Source organism: Diabrotica virgifera, chromosome 10 (genome assembly GCF_917563875.1).
Source record: "Diabrotica virgifera virgifera chromosome 10, PGI_DIABVI_V3a".
NCBI lineage: Eukaryota > Metazoa > Arthropoda > Insecta > Coleoptera > Chrysomelidae > Diabrotica > Diabrotica virgifera.
The window spans coordinates 135,227,144-135,243,093 of record NC_065452.1 but is presented as its reverse complement, the minus strand read 5'-3'; the positions used below and the strand labels follow the sequence as shown (position 1 = coordinate 135,243,093).

Below are 15,950 nucleotides of genomic sequence, written 5' to 3'. Positions count from 1 at the left end.
CACTACATGCAACATTTTTGAAACAATTATAAACTATCTTTTTATGTAAATGCAACAAATAAACAAAGAAAATTAGTAATAAATTTTACAAAAAAACACACAAACACAAAATACAATATTTTGTGAAGACAATTAAACACTACTTTTTTATGTAAATGTAACAATGTAACAAATAAAGAACGAAACATAATTTATCAGTAATACATTTTGCAAAAAAACATTTTTGAAAAAATTAGAAGCTACTTTTAATAAAATATCTTTAATATTTAATTACATAAGGTGTTCAAAATTATCTCCTAAGACATTTATGTACGCCTAAAAACGATCATTGAAGGAGCTACTTACTCTACGGAGCATTTGTAAATTAACACATCGAAATACATTTTGTATTGTATTTTTCATCTCCTCCCTTGTTGTTGGAGGTATTTTCTAAACTTCATTATTAACATAACCCCAAAAGAATCAGTCCAGTTTATTAAATTCTGGTGATTTGGGTGGCCACGCTACTGGTCCATTGAAAAATGAAAATATCTCGAAAACTAATAAATTTAGACATAGGAAATGTAATCTAAAAATTATCTAAAAAGTACGGTAATGGTACTTTTCAATAGTGATATAAAATACAGGGTGTTCAGTTTAAAATGACTGAGAAAATAATGTACTTGCGTTTTGACTCACCCTGTATTTGATATAAAGAAAATTAGCAATATCGACCATTCTTGAAAATTTTGACAATACGTTAAAAAATATGGCATTAATAAACCATTGTTGTTTTGCTTATTTCTATTTATACAGGGAGTTGAACTTGTTACGATTTTCATATAAAATTGGTTATAACTTTGTAAATACCCTGTATAACATAACAAACCTTTATATTTTTGTGATGGAGAAGTTAACAGGATTTCAAATTTAAAATAAAATATAGTGAAGCTCAAAGGTGGGTAAAATTTTTGTTATTAACTTTTATTACTATCTATTACTATAGCGGAGCTATTGAGCCTACTAATCAATCACCCTGTAGATAAACTTTACAACCAAAGTTATTAAATTAGTTTATCTGTATTTGTTTTAAACTTATACCCATTTGAAGTTGTAATTTTCTTAAAAAATTTGTAAATTAATTTGTTTATAAGGGTTTTAAGCAAATTTGAGCGATAAAAATTTAACTTGAATTCACATTAATGATATAAGAACTCAAATGGAACATTTTGACATTGGAAAAATGTTCGTAGGTTTATTTTTGGATAAGATATCGATATTTTAATACAGCGCCCTAAAGCACAAGATCGGCTCGCAGCAAAAAGGTACGCGCGCGAACCGCTCGATACAAATTATAGTTAATATAATACCGGGTGTCCACTTATATTTTCCCCCATTTTAACTGCCTATAACTTCTAAACGGCTCCAGATAGAAATATGCGGTTTTCGCTGAAATGTTTTATTTTAGTAAAAGTTTTGTCTGAATGGATTAAATTTTTTATATCGCTTTCAAATACGAAAAAAAATTGGCGGATTTTTTAAAAAAACGTTGTTGACTTTTTTATTAAAACACCTAATATATTTTTTTGTAACTTGAAAAAACGGTCATATACCTATCCAGCGGTATAAAATTTTTTAAAATTGTTGTCAAATGAGTGAGTAATTAATTTTTAAAATGAGAGATGCAATGTGGAAATCACGTAACATAATATCAATTTGCTTAGTTATGTTATTTAGGTATGTGATATCCACGTTGCACCTCTCATTTTAAAAATTAATTACTGAGTGATTTGACAACCGATTTTGAAAAACTTTATATCGCTGGATAGGTGAATGGCCTTTCTTTCAATTTACAAAAAAATATACTGGGTGTTCTATTAAAAAAAGTCAACAACGTTTTTTTTTAAATCCGCCATTTTTTTTTCGTATTTGAAAGCGATATAAGAAATTTAATCCATTCAGACAAAACTTTTACTAAAATAAAACATTTCAGCGAAAACCGCATATTTCTATCTGCAGCCGTTTAGAAGTTATAGGCAGTTAAAATGGGGGAAAATATAAGTGGACACCCGGTATTATATTAACTATAATTTGTATCGAGCGGCTCGCAGCAAAAAGGTACGCACGCGAACCGCTCGATACAAATTATAGTTAATATAATACCGGGTGTCCACTTATATTTTCCCCCATTTTAACTGCCTATAACTTCTAAACGGCTCCAGATAGAAATATGCGGTTTTCGCTGAAATGTTTTATTTTAGTAAAAGTTTTGTCTGAATGGATTAATTTTTTTATATCGCTTTCAAATACGAAAAAATGGCGGATTTAAAAAAAACTTTGTTGACTTTTTTTTAATGGAACACCCAGTATATTTTTTTGTAAATTGAAAGAAAGGCCATTTACCTATCCAGCGATATAAAGTTTTTCAAAATCGGTTGTCAAATCACTGAGTAATTAATTTTTAAAATGAGAGGTGCAACGTGGATATCACATACCTAAATAACATAACTAAGCAAATTGATATTATGTTACGTGATTTCCACATTGCACTTCTCATTTTAAAAATTAATTGCTCACTCATTTGACAACAATTTTAAAAAATTTTATATCGCTGGATAGGTATATGACCGTTTTTTCAAGCTACAAAAAAATATACTAGGTGTTTTAATAAAAAAGTCAACAACGTTTTTTTTTCAAAAATCCGCCATTTTTTATTTATAAGCGGTATAAAAGAAAATGGTCATTTACCTAATAACTTGAAAAAACGATCATTTACCTATCCAGCGATATGAATTTTTTTAAAATCGGTTGTCAAATGAGTGAGCAATTAATTTTTAAAATGAGAGATGCAATGTGGAAATCACGTAACATAATATCAATTTGCTTAGTTATGTTATTTAGGTATGTGATATCCACGTTGCACCTCTCATTTTAAAAATTAATTACTCAGTGATTTGACAACCGATTTTGAAAAACTTTATATCGCTGGATAGGTGAATGACCTTTCTTTCAATTTACAAAAAACTTATACTGGGTGTTCCTTTAAAAAAAAGTCAACAATGTTTTTTTTCAAAAATCCGCCATTTTTTTCGTATTTGAAAGCGATATAAAAAATTCAATCTATTCAGACAAAACTTTTACTAAAATAAAACATTTCAGCGAAAACCGCATATTTCTATCTTGAGCCGTTTAGAAGTTATAGGCAGTTAAAATGGGGGAAAATATAAGTGGACACCCGGTATATTTACGTAGCTGTACCATCTCAAATTCTCATTTCCTAATACAATTTTTTGTTTTTCAGTGTTATATTTTAGCAACAACTGATGGGTCTGAGTTACCACCCCTCTATATCATTACTCCTACTTACAGGAGACCTGAACAAATAGCTGAATTAACTAGGCTATCTCATACTCTTATGTTAGTGCCGAATCTGACGTGGTTAGTGATCGAAGATGCCCACAAAACCAACGGCTTGATCAATGAAGTCTTGCAAAAGTCGGGAATAAAATATCATTACATGATTGGTAAATATAATATTATAATAACCATTGCTATAAACTGTATTCTGATCAGTCCAATAGAGTAACAAAGTATTCATGAATACCATACGGCAACTGTTTCTGCTGTTTTGACTGGTTAACTCTTCGTTTCTTCTTGCTTCGGTACGTCTATCTATCTATCTAATTAGCCTTCTTCGGTCCAGCAACTATCTCTTTCCATCGGCTTCTGTCCTGAGCTTCCCTCATGGATTCAGAGAATGTTTTTCCACTGGCTTTCTGTACTTGGTCCGTCCATCGAGTAGGTGAGCGACCTCTACTTCTGTGCCCTTCAACGTTTCCCGAAATTATAAGTCTCTCAAGATTATCATCACTTCTTCTTGCAATATGGCCGAAAAATTTTAAGACGGTGGAGAGGCAAATAGAGGAAAGTCGAGTCTGAATATCAAGCTCTTGGAGGATTGAGTGATTTGTTCTGTGTTCCGTCCATGAGATCCGAAGCATTCTTCTCCAGCACCACATTTCAAAGGCGTCAATCCTTTTTCTGTCGTCCGATTTCATTGTCCATGTTTCGGATCCGTAATTAAATATGGGAAAAATTAAGGCACGTACTAATCTTATTTTGGTGTTTCTCGACAAGGAGCGATCTTTCCAGATTTTCGATAATCGACTCATAGCGTTTTTGGCCATGCCTATTCTCCTACGTATTTCTGTTTCACAAGATCCTGTATTACTGATGTAGGATCCTAGATAATTGAAATCATTAACCACTTCAAACTGGTCTAAGGCTCCTGTTGTCTGAAGTGAATTTGAATAATCTACTATCATAATTTTTGTTTTTTGTTTATTGATCTTGAGACCACATCTATTGCTTTCGGCTTCCACTAGCTGTAGCAGGCTGGACATTTCTTCTTCGGATGCAGTTATTAATGTTGTATCATCTGCATATCTGAGATTTGAGATCTTCTTTCCTGCGATAGAAATACCGCCATTCCATTTGTCGAGTGCTTTTCTCATTATATATTCCCCATAGAAATTAAAAAGACTTGGAGATAGAATACATCCTTGTCGGACTCCTCTACCTATTTTAAAAGGATCGGACTTATGGTTTTTAATTCTTATTCTGGTTTCACTGTTCTCATATAGGCTTTTCACCAGAGCTGACAGATGACCAGGAACCCCCATCTCATGTAGAACTTTCCACAAAACTGTCCAGTCTACACAGTCAAATGCCTTCTGATAATCCAGAAAGCAGATGATCATCGGAATTTTGAATTCTCGTGCTTTCTCAATGAGTTGTCGCATAATAAGAATTTGCTCCCTTGTGGTATTTGTCTATCCAGGTATGTCTGCATGCGACACTTGATGATTCTCAACAGAATTTTACTTGGGTGTGAAATTAGTGAGATGGTTCGGTAGGTACTACATTTTGTGGTTACGCCTTTCTTATGAATGGGAGTAAATAGTGCGGTACACCAATCACTAGGCCATTTGCCGATTCTCCATACGTGATTGCACAGTCTCCACATTAATTGGAGACCATGTTCACCCATGTTCTGTAAAATTTCTGCCGTGATGTCATCGCAACCAGGTGATTTATTTCTTTTAAGGTGTTTTATGGCTTCATCGACTTTAGACCTTAGAATATCTGGTTCTAGGGTTGTTGTTGAGACTTGCAGTGCTGTTATATGATTAATGTTAGAGGTTTCAGCTTTATAGAGTTCTGTGCAGTATTTCTTCAAAGTCTCCAGAATTGCATCCATATCGCTTACCATATTACCTGTCTCATCCTCTATACTATAGCGTAATTTCTGGGTTTGAATTCCCGAGCCAGTAACTTTACTTTCTGAAAGAGATCTCTTGTTTCATTTCGATGTAAGTGGATTTCTACTTCCTGGCAAATGTTAGACACATATTTGTCTTTATCTTTCCGGCAATTTCTTTGGATTTCTCTTGATAAGCTTCGATAGTCGTTTAAATCAAAACTGCCAACTTTAAGTTGCCTTCTTTGTTCTATAATTTGCCATGTTTTGTCACTGATCCATGGTTTACGACTGTTGTTTTTTATGGGTTGGTGACTTTGCTTAGCTGTATCTAATATATCTCTTTTAAAACCTCCCCAGAAAGTCTCGATATCATCTATGGGGGTAGTACTTGTCCCAGTTAACACTGGGTTTATTCTTTCTTTGAAATTTAAAAGTTCAGTCTCTGTAAACCCGGGAGTTCTAGGAGTGGGCTTGTGTTTGTTTCTAAAACGTATTCGGAATACAGCTACAAGGAGTTGGTGGTCACTTCCACAATCTGCACCTGGATAAGTTTTTGCGTTGGTAACTGAGGACTTCCACCTTGAATTGATCATTATGAAATCTATCTGATTTCTTGTTCTGTCGCCCGGGGATTTCCAAGTGTAGAGTCTTCGTGGGTGGTGTTGGAAGTAGGTATTCATTACAGACAATTTTCTTTGGCCACAGAACTCTATTAATCTATCGCCTCGTTCATTTCTTTCCCCAAGACCAAAAGGACCCAAGGTGAATCTCATATGATGATCAAGCTGAGTTCTACCAATTTTGGCATTGAAGTCGCCTATTATCATTACAATGTCTTTGTTTGATATTTTGTCGAGTGTTGTCTCCAAAGTTGTGTAAAAATTTTCCACAGTTATGTCGTCTGCTGTTGATGTAGGGGCATATACTTGTATAATGTGTAAGACACAAGTTGAACCTAGAATCCTAAGGTGAATGATTCTATCATTAATTGTATCGTATCCACAAACAGAGTTTTGGAGTTTTGAGGAAACTATTATTGCGACACCATTTTTGCTTTCATTTTCATTACCCGAGAAATATACGACGTTTCCGGAAATGCTACGAAAGTGTCCTGTCCCCTTCCAGTGGCTTTCACTTATACCAAGAATCGAAACGCCATGATCTTTCATTTCTTTCTCGACTATATGTAGTTTTCCAGGATGCTGTACTAAACCTTGTATGTTCCAGGTTCCTATTTTGTGGGTCTTTCGGAAAAACATCTTGTTATAATTGGATGTTCCAGTAGCATATTTCGCACTTGCGACCTGGTCCCCTATCGCATTGTGCCCGGTAGCACATTTCACATCTCCCACCCCGGACGTGGGATAACGCCGATTGTCAATCGGATCGCCTGACTGCTCACATCTATTCCGTCTATCACTCATATACACAGGCAATTCTCTTAGGAAGGAATAGTGCAGTGGTTTCCTCTTGCCTTCTGCACCGCAGTATCAACAGCCGGTTAAATCATTATTTGATTGCCGCCTGTGAATATGTGATGTCAAACCTGAGAGAAGGATATTTTCCTTCAGCCTTGAATCACTAATGACATAGCTGCTGCCCTATGCCATATCCTCAGTTGATCCGCGGGTGCTAATTTGGTAAGACCTTATTCACACCTGTCCTATATATCTATAGGAACGTTCCCTATCAGCCATTGGGACGTGTCGTGTCGAGGTTGAGGACTCCCCCGCCCATTTGTCTTCCGTGAAGTACATAAGAGACCCTACTCAATTCAGAACTCCCCCTTCACGCAAGCTAAAACAGACACGACTATGTCTTTGGACATAGGCCTCCCATTACTTTTCCATTCTTCCCTGTCTGTCAGTATAGTCATCCACCTAGAGCCCACATGCTTCTTGATATCATCTGTCCATCTCATTTGGGGCATTCCTCTGCTTCGTTTATATTCTCACGGTCTCCAATTTATAAGAATTTTGGTCCATCGGTCTTCATAGTGTCTTATGTTGTGTCTGGCAAATCTCTATTTCAGTTTTACAACTTCTTGTCTAACATCCTTAACTTTTGTTTTCTCTGTTATCCACTCGTTTCTCTTTTTATCCATTAGTCGTATGTGCAAAATTTGTCTTTTCATTGCTCTTTGCGTTGATTTTGTCCATGTTGGCTTTTGTAAACGTCTACGTTTGGGAACCATAAGTGAGAATAGGGAGTACGCATTGATTGTATACTGCATGGAAGAATGTAGCTTAGTTTACCAAATGCCGCCCATGCCAGTCTAACTCGTCTTTTGATCTCTGCTGTTTGGTTTTCCTAATACACCAGTTAATAGGGAAAAAAATCATCGATTTCACGTAAAAATTCACGCAGGGTTTTGAAGGTTTTAAGCGATATATGAGGTATAAATGATGATAATTCCGTGAAGACGTACAGCTAATTTTTCTTCTTCTTTTTTTTAAACAGTTACAAAGAATGAAAAAGTAAGTTTTTGAAGTTATACTTCTTTAGGCGCGATTGAGATTGGGGGTGAATTTATATTGATCTGCGCGCATGCGCACACCGACAGTTTGGTATTAGTCTTTATACGGGCTCTGATTGGGTGTTGAAATGATCTGTCAATAATTGTTCAATATGGAGGTTATCGGTAAACAAAAATGTTGTATAATATATTAGTTTTTATTGTTGTGAGGACAGAAATAAAATCAAATTTATAATTATAGTGACTTTTTAAATAGTTTTGAAAAGCCACAGGTACGTAATTCTAAATGTTTCAGTTGCATTCCAATAAAAAATTATCTTCATACCTATTTGGAAAATGTAAAAAAAATAATGTACTTACCTAGTACTTGCTATGCTATACCCCTAGTAGGCAATGCTTTAATTTACATAATCTGATTACGAACAAACTTTCTACAAATTTTCATCTAATGTATCGTTTTCTTACTCTATATATTGCTGTATTTTAATTCGACAAAAATCAAACTAATAAAAATTCATATAAACAAAATGTCAAAAAGTTGTTCAGTTTGTGTATATTCCCACATGACGTATACGCGAAGGTGGTGCAGTTTGAAATCGCTTCGACTCTCGTACGGCGGGATACACGGGAAGTAGGTTCAAGCCCAATGCAAGTTATATCATTTTTTTTTATTTTTTTTTATAGATTTTATGATTGTAAGTATATTATTATATAATTTTTTCAGAAAATACGTATTTAATTAAAATTTTTGGCAACAATTATTGTTCAGAAATCATTTGTGGCATTTTTCAATGTGTTTGTGTGTGTTTTATTCTTTTATTTTTTTAATTTTTGGTATTGTTTTAATAAAAATTTTTGGAAAGTAGTAGAGAAACTGTTTAAAGTATATTGATTTCGTTGAAATCATATAATAGAAGTGTAACTTCTTACGTGCGTACAAAGTACACACATTCTTTTTTTGGCTATAAAACGTTTCTTATCCATTTTAGAGAAAAATGTTCCAAATAAATATTGTAGACCTTAAAAAGTTCTTCAATTTGGTGGGACACATATTGAAATATATAAACAATTGACCGAGATAATTGTAAAAAACTCTCATTTTTGCACTAATTTATAAATATTAATAACTGTATTTTATGCACAACGATATTTAATTTAGTTACTTTAAATTATTCCAATTAATGGGTTATTTCAGTGTGTGCTAAATTTCAACCAGATCGACCAAATATTTTTTAAGTTATTCAATTTGTTTATCCCAGAGAGCAATTGTTTAAACAACTGTTCTTGCCCTAACAGTGACTCTAGAGATATTTTACAAATTGCAATCAATTATTTGAGACTTTAATTTTAGGATGTATTGAAAACGTTTTAAAATTTTATCAAAATTGTTATTAAAAAAACCGTTTAAAAAAGACCCTACTTTTTAGGTTATAAACAATTAGAATAACTTTGACAGTTTTTATGTTACACGCTTGTATGTAGGCTCACTGAAAAGCTGGTGAAAAAATACATATTAAAATAGTAAAAAGGATTTTATATGACCAATAGAAATCAAGTTAGATTTTTTTTTCAATAAATCATAATTCCTTTGTTTATGAACATTAAGAGCTGAAAATTGAATAAGTTGTTTAAAAAAATCTATATTTTATGATCCACTTCATAGATTGCAAATGCAGTGAAAAAATAAAATGTGATGATCCGTTAAACTGATGGTACTCGTAAAACACCGCCAACGAATCTGAAGGTGAGAATAGCTTCGTTTTATTTTTTAGAATGAAATCCCAATTTGAAACACGTTGAAACAATTTGTAGTTTGCTATTACTTACTTTAATTTTGCAATAATTTCGTAAAAATTACTTATATTTTGCTAATTAAAGTATATTATTTATATACAATATACAATAATAATTGTAAATTAATCCAATATATTATTTTTAATTTGATAATATTTAAAAAGGTAAGTTTAATTCTATTATAATTTCATTTAATGAAACTATTAATATTTGTCTAGGTAGGTATCTAATTAGTATAAACAATGTTTTTATTCGTTTATTTAAATTAAAATTAGTAACTACTTCATTACTTTTTTAAATTTTCTATTCCCACTTTCTAAATAAATTTTAAAAAGATTTTTTGTAGCTACTTCACAAAAAAGGTTTATGCAAGTTGTGATACATGATTTTCCTCTGATCATTCATAACAAAAAATATATATTCAAATTGATTGATCTGGTAACACAAACAAATTAAGTAGTTGTATGATTAAATTAATTATGATATTGATACATTTATATTATAAATATTACAATTGCTAAAATGAATTTGAGGTTCAGTTTTCAATATCCTTGTCTTCTTTAGACGTCTTCTGAGAAATATTTAATCTTAAAATTTGTCAGTTTCTTTAAATATTGCGAATTTGACACATCCGATACAGAACGTCATCATCTCCCGATTCTATTGGTTAAAAATCTGTCATCATAATGAAAATCATGTATCGTAACGAAGGCCATTATGATAAATGTATTGAAATTGTATTTGACATAATACTTAGAGTATGACAGTAGCAGAAAATTATAGTGCAAAGAGTGTTATAATTTCATAAAAAATAAGTAAGTTAGTAGTTTATACTTCTTTTATTATATTTTGATACGTAATTGTAATAATTTATATATTTAATAATTAACTAGAAAAAATTTTAATATAACTTTACTACCGTAAAACGGGGTTACTTTGCACCATTTATTATTATTTTTTTTCTTAGAGTGGATATAAAGTTACTTGAAAGAAGATCTGAACTTTTTATTATATACATCTATTGAACAGTTCGTAATATAGCTTTTATTTTAGCTATTTTTTAGGTATATTGCATAATTAAAAGAAAAACCTAGTTTTATTAGTGGTGCAAAGTATACCCTAGAAGAGTCATACTTTGCACCACTCGATATTTTAATAATATTTGGCTACAATATGCTTACTGGTTGGTGCATAGTAATCCTACCGGATTTTAAACTTTGCACCAATTAAATGCAAAAAAATGTTCATTGGCCAATTTTTTAAATTTAAACCTACCTACATTTATGAAAGAAGCATAAAAGGAAAAACATTGCTACATTTTAAATGAATAAACTTTATTATAACGGCAATAGTGAAAATACGAAGTTTGAAACTAATCCCACCACAATTTGTCGCATTCTGGAACAATGTACAATCCTCGTCTGGAAATTTTTTTGGGAGGTTTTATGGCACCAATGACGAGTTTTTCATTAAATTCGCTTTCTTCTTCCATCTCTTGCACCTCATTTATTTCATCGTCTGATGAATCTCTGCCTACTGGAAAGTGGTCGTCCAAAACATTGTTCTCCTCTGAATCATCTACGATTTCTGGCTCAACAGCTTTATGAGGTGTGGAAGTAGATGCTTCAGTTAGATCTTTTACACTAATTTCAGAATGGGCAATACTTTGTCCTGCCGGAACAGTTATTTTCTTTTTCTTCCCTTGTGTCTTAAGTTTTGTGGCTTCCTTTCTTTTATCTTCTAAATACTGAATGAAAGTGTTTTCGATATCCGACGAACTTGATTTATTATTTGTTGAATCACTATCAGTTATCACATTAGATCGCTTAGTTGTTTTTAACCGCTCCAAGAGTGGTGTTACATCACAAGGAACGATACCGCATTTCTTAAATCCGGACTTTAATATCTGATCGCCATTCTTTTGTATTTTTTCGATTAATGACCGTAAAAGCGTTGGAAAATGCTGTTTCTCAAGTACATTTGATCTACTGCCTACATGAGTTTCCTTATATTGAGATAAAATTTCCCTCCAGGCCTTTTTCATTGGAGCAAAGAATGTAACATCTAACGGTTGTGTAACGGGGGTGCTATTCGGAGGCAAACATATAAAATGAATGTCGTGTTTTCGACACAAATCCAGGACTTCAACATTAATATGAGAATACAAATTGTCTAATAAAAGGAACCTTCTTTCCCTGAATTTTTTTAAGCCTGGGCAATACAATGGTGTTAAACCAGTTTGCAAATGTCTGTGATTCGAACCAACCAGAGGCAGTATTTGCATAACGTGTACCAGGGGGGCCATTTTCAGTCCAGGTGTCCCACAAATGCTTGGATTTGTACACGACATAAGGAGGTAGTAGCTCACCAGCTGCATTTCCACACATCATAAGAGAAATGCTACTTTTTGAAGTGTTACAAATTCGTTCAGGATATTTAACTCCACGTTTAGTTAATCCCTTTTTTTTCCGGGATCATCTGTTAAGTTAGTCTCATCATAATTAAAAATAGCATGTGGCTCCACACCAGTTATAGTTTGTCTTAAATTTTCAATGTATTCAGTCATTTGGTCTGCATTGAGTGCTGCTCTGCTTCGTTTAATGTTTGAGGCTATCCTTGCAGTAAGGTCCTTATGACGACTTAAAAATGATTTGACCCAATCAATACCTGGAGTATTATCCTTAAAGCGAGTAATATTTTTTCCTTGGCGATTTAAATAGCTCTTTATTATTTGCCGCAATTCCATCCCAGTAACAGGAAAACCAGCATCACTAAGGCACTGAATACATTGTACGAAGCCTCTTCGTACGAGAATATTGTTGGGTATCCTGGTTTTCCAGCGTGTACTCCTTTTAATTTATAAAATATAGTTCTCCTTGGGATTTTAAAGGTTTCAACTGCAACTCTTGTGCTCATGCCATCTTTTATGGCTGACAAACATGCCTTCAGATCTTCTTCTGTGTAGTCTGCATATTTGCGAGATCCCAGTTTCCTTTTATAATGTCTGGGCATTTCCTAAAACAATTTTTCTATTTAACTTTTACTCCTGGAGATACTTTGCACCACTTGCAAGTTGGCGGTGCAAAGTATACCCAATTTCACGTCTTAAGTGCACATGTTAACAATGTTTTTTTTGTTATTGCTATCCTCGTTTAAAACCGTTATTTTAACAACTAAAAATCGCAATCGGTTATGGTATATATCATTAGATGTGTACTTACCAATTTTTGACCGCTGTGACTGTCTGTACTGTATGATTTTGCAAAGCCAGAAAATAATAAATTTTTAAGGTTGATATTCGAATCGTTGCTGATGAATAACTAACGACCAACGACCGCAGGGACTATGTGTTCTAAAGGTAGTACAAATATCTAAAGAAAATTGAGCGTAGATTTACACAAAATATACTTTTACATGTTCGGTGCAAAGTTACCCTGCTCAGTGCAAAGTAACCCCGTTTTACGGTATTTATTTATATTTTACTTTGGACATTTCTTAGTAAGGACTGATTTCGTACAGATAGAAGGATTTCCTAAATAAGAGCGGACATAATTTTATATTTTTTAGACAAGGTAATAGTTTATAATTTTCTATAATAGGAGAATGTAAAATTTTCGTCATGGGATTTTTGAAATAATTTTAAAGATATATTGTTTTGATTTTATTAATTCAAGTTTTGCTGATTTATATAAATTTAGCCATACGGCTCACACTCCCTCTAAGGGGAAAATTGACTCATCCCAGATACCTACAGTATCAAAAGGATTGAGCTCTGGTTGGACTCATTCCGTGTTATCGAGCCGTAGGTGACTAGGTCGCGAGTAGTACAGCTTTCTGCATGGTCCTATAAAGGTGTTATTTTAGACCCAGCTTTTTACGTTTTCGAGGAGGTTCTTCGGAATGGCTCCAGTAGTAGACATAATAATAGGTCTGGGTACTTATAATAATATACTTATACTAATACTAGATATAATAATAGGTCTGGGTACTAATAATAGGTCTGGGTACTTTGCATTCTCCATTGTCTTCGTATTTGAATTTCCAGATCTCTGTATGTAACGATCTTTTCAGTAAATTTAGTACGGAGATTATTGTTGTTAGGTATTGCCACATCAATTAGTGTTATTTGTCTTGTTAATTTATTAACCAGTACGAGATCTGGTCTATTATGTGCCACTGTTTGATCTGTGAGTACAGTGCGATCCCAGTATAGCTTGTAGTTGTCATTCTCAAGCACACTCTGAAGGAGGTATTGATAATATGGGAGATGGTCCGTCTGAAGAAGGCACAGCTTGACAGCTATCTCCTGATGAAGGATATTTCCTACTGAGTCATGCCGTTCCTTGTATTCAGTTGCAGCAAATACCTAACAGCCCCCTGTAAGATGTTGGATGGTTTCTTGGGTTCGGCATCCATATCGGTATTTGTCGTTCTGCATCTGAGGGTCTTTGACGATATATTTCAGGTAGTTTTTAGTTGGTATAACCTGATCCTGAATGTCCAATAATGAACCTTCTGTTTCAGGGAACATCTTTCCTGTGAACGAAGCAGTTGTTTGACCCTTCGTATAAATTCAGTAGTTATCTTAGTTTTCATTTGATTATGGTCAATTTAGCGTGCCTGCTTTACTCCAAGATATTTGTACATATCGTTTTCGCCCATGGCCTCGTTGTTCTGGCCATTTTGCATATCGAATCCACCGGGCTGCACCTTTCTTCTAACTATATTCAAAACACGGCACTTGTCTAGGCCGAACTGCATACTAATATCATTAGAGAATGTTTCTTCAGTTTTTAGCATCTGTACTAGGTGTTCTCGAGTGGATGCCATTAATTTCAAATCATCCATATACCACAGATGATTGAGCTTCGCTACCACAGTATTATTGTTTTTAATGCTAAAACCGGAGTCAGTGGAGTTTAATAGCTGGGAAAGGGGGTTCAAAGATAAACAGAACCACAATGGACTCAACGAGTCTCCTTGAAACAGATATTGTTTTTACCAGGTATTTTGAGGTGAATTTTAGTCTTCCAATCTGTCATTATATGCCTTAAAAAGGTCACTATGTTATCATCGACTTTGTATATTCTCAATATAACTATAAGCCATTCATGTGGTACTGAATCAAACGCCTTTTTGTAGTCAACAAAGGCATTAAAGAGGTTCCTTTTTTGGTGAATTCCTGATTAGAAATGACCAGAGTCGATGATAAATTGTTCTTTGCAACCCATGGAACCCTTAGCGCATCCTTTCTGTTCAGGCTTTATGATATTGTTTAGAGCACAGTGTTTGCTGATTTTATATTTATTATTATTATTAACGATTTCTATATATTCCAGAATTCAAAATGAATCAAGACAACGGACTATCTTCCCATTTTTTAGAGGATCCTCTTATTTGCATAATTTGCGACAGAACCATACAAGCAAATGATAAAACTAAACAAGATATTAATAGCTTCATTAAATTATACATTTCATAACAATTCAAAAACAAAATAAAACAAAAATTAGTTTTTTAAAAACTGTTAAGGACTTTTAAATACTTTTTAATTATTTCAAATAAAAAAAAATAATGTATTGTACTAATTTATAATTATTTTATATTCATATTAAAAATATACTTTACTTAATAATTTAAAGAATTTTTAAGAAATACCTACTTGTAAAATTCAATAACTTTTATAGTAAAATTGAATCAATTGATTTTCACGGGATTTTCCAATTTTCCAATTGTGCAAAGTGAAATAAATTTGTACAATTTTCAGTATTTTCTTGAGCTACTCCAGTTAAAAAAGAAGGTTTTGCGAGCTATGGAAGGTGATAATATATTGCAGTTTTTTTCCAAAAAAGGAAGCGAAGCTCGAACAGTTCCCACCTTCAATTTCGTTGGTGGTGTTTCACGAGTACCATCAGTTTAACAGGTCATAAGTTTTTATTATTTCACTGCATATGCAATCTATAAACTGGATCGTAAAATATAGATTTCCATATATACAATATGTTGAATTTTCAGCTCTTAATGTTTATAAACAATGCAAAATTTGATTTATAAAAAAAATACTAACTTGATTCCTATTTGTCATATAAAATTATTTTTTCTTTTTTAATATGTATTTTTTCACCAGATTTTCAGTGAGCCTGCATGCAAGCGTGTGACATTAAAACTGTCAAAGTTATTCAAATTGTTTATAACCTAGAAAGTAGGGTCTTTTTCAAACAGGTTTTTTAATAACAATTTTAATAAAATGTTAATTTTTTCTTAATGCATCTTAAAAGTAGAGTCTCGAATAATTGATTGCGATTTGCTAAATATCTCTAGATTCACTGTTAGGGCAAGAACAGTTGTATAAACAATTGCTCTCTGGGATAAACAAATTGAATAACTTATAAACTGTTCGGTCAATCTGGTTGAAATTTAGTACACTTAAATAAACCA

At 33.0% G+C, this 15,950-nt stretch overlaps 1 protein-coding gene across 5 annotated transcripts in view; it reads left to right on the top strand.

Moving 5' to 3' along the window:
* Window positions 1–15,950, top strand: part of LOC114339285 (galactosylgalactosylxylosylprotein 3-beta-glucuronosyltransferase P) — a 182,248-nt gene that overhangs the window by 137,191 nt on the left and 29,107 nt on the right. For all 5 annotated transcript variants that reach the window (XM_050663383.1, XM_050663384.1, XM_028289909.2 and 2 more), the window contains one exon: window positions 3,281–3,503. In XM_050663383.1, coding sequence (XP_050519340.1) covers window positions 3,281–3,503 — 223 coding nt within the window. The remainder of the gene's footprint in view (window positions 1–3,280; window positions 3,504–15,950) is intronic.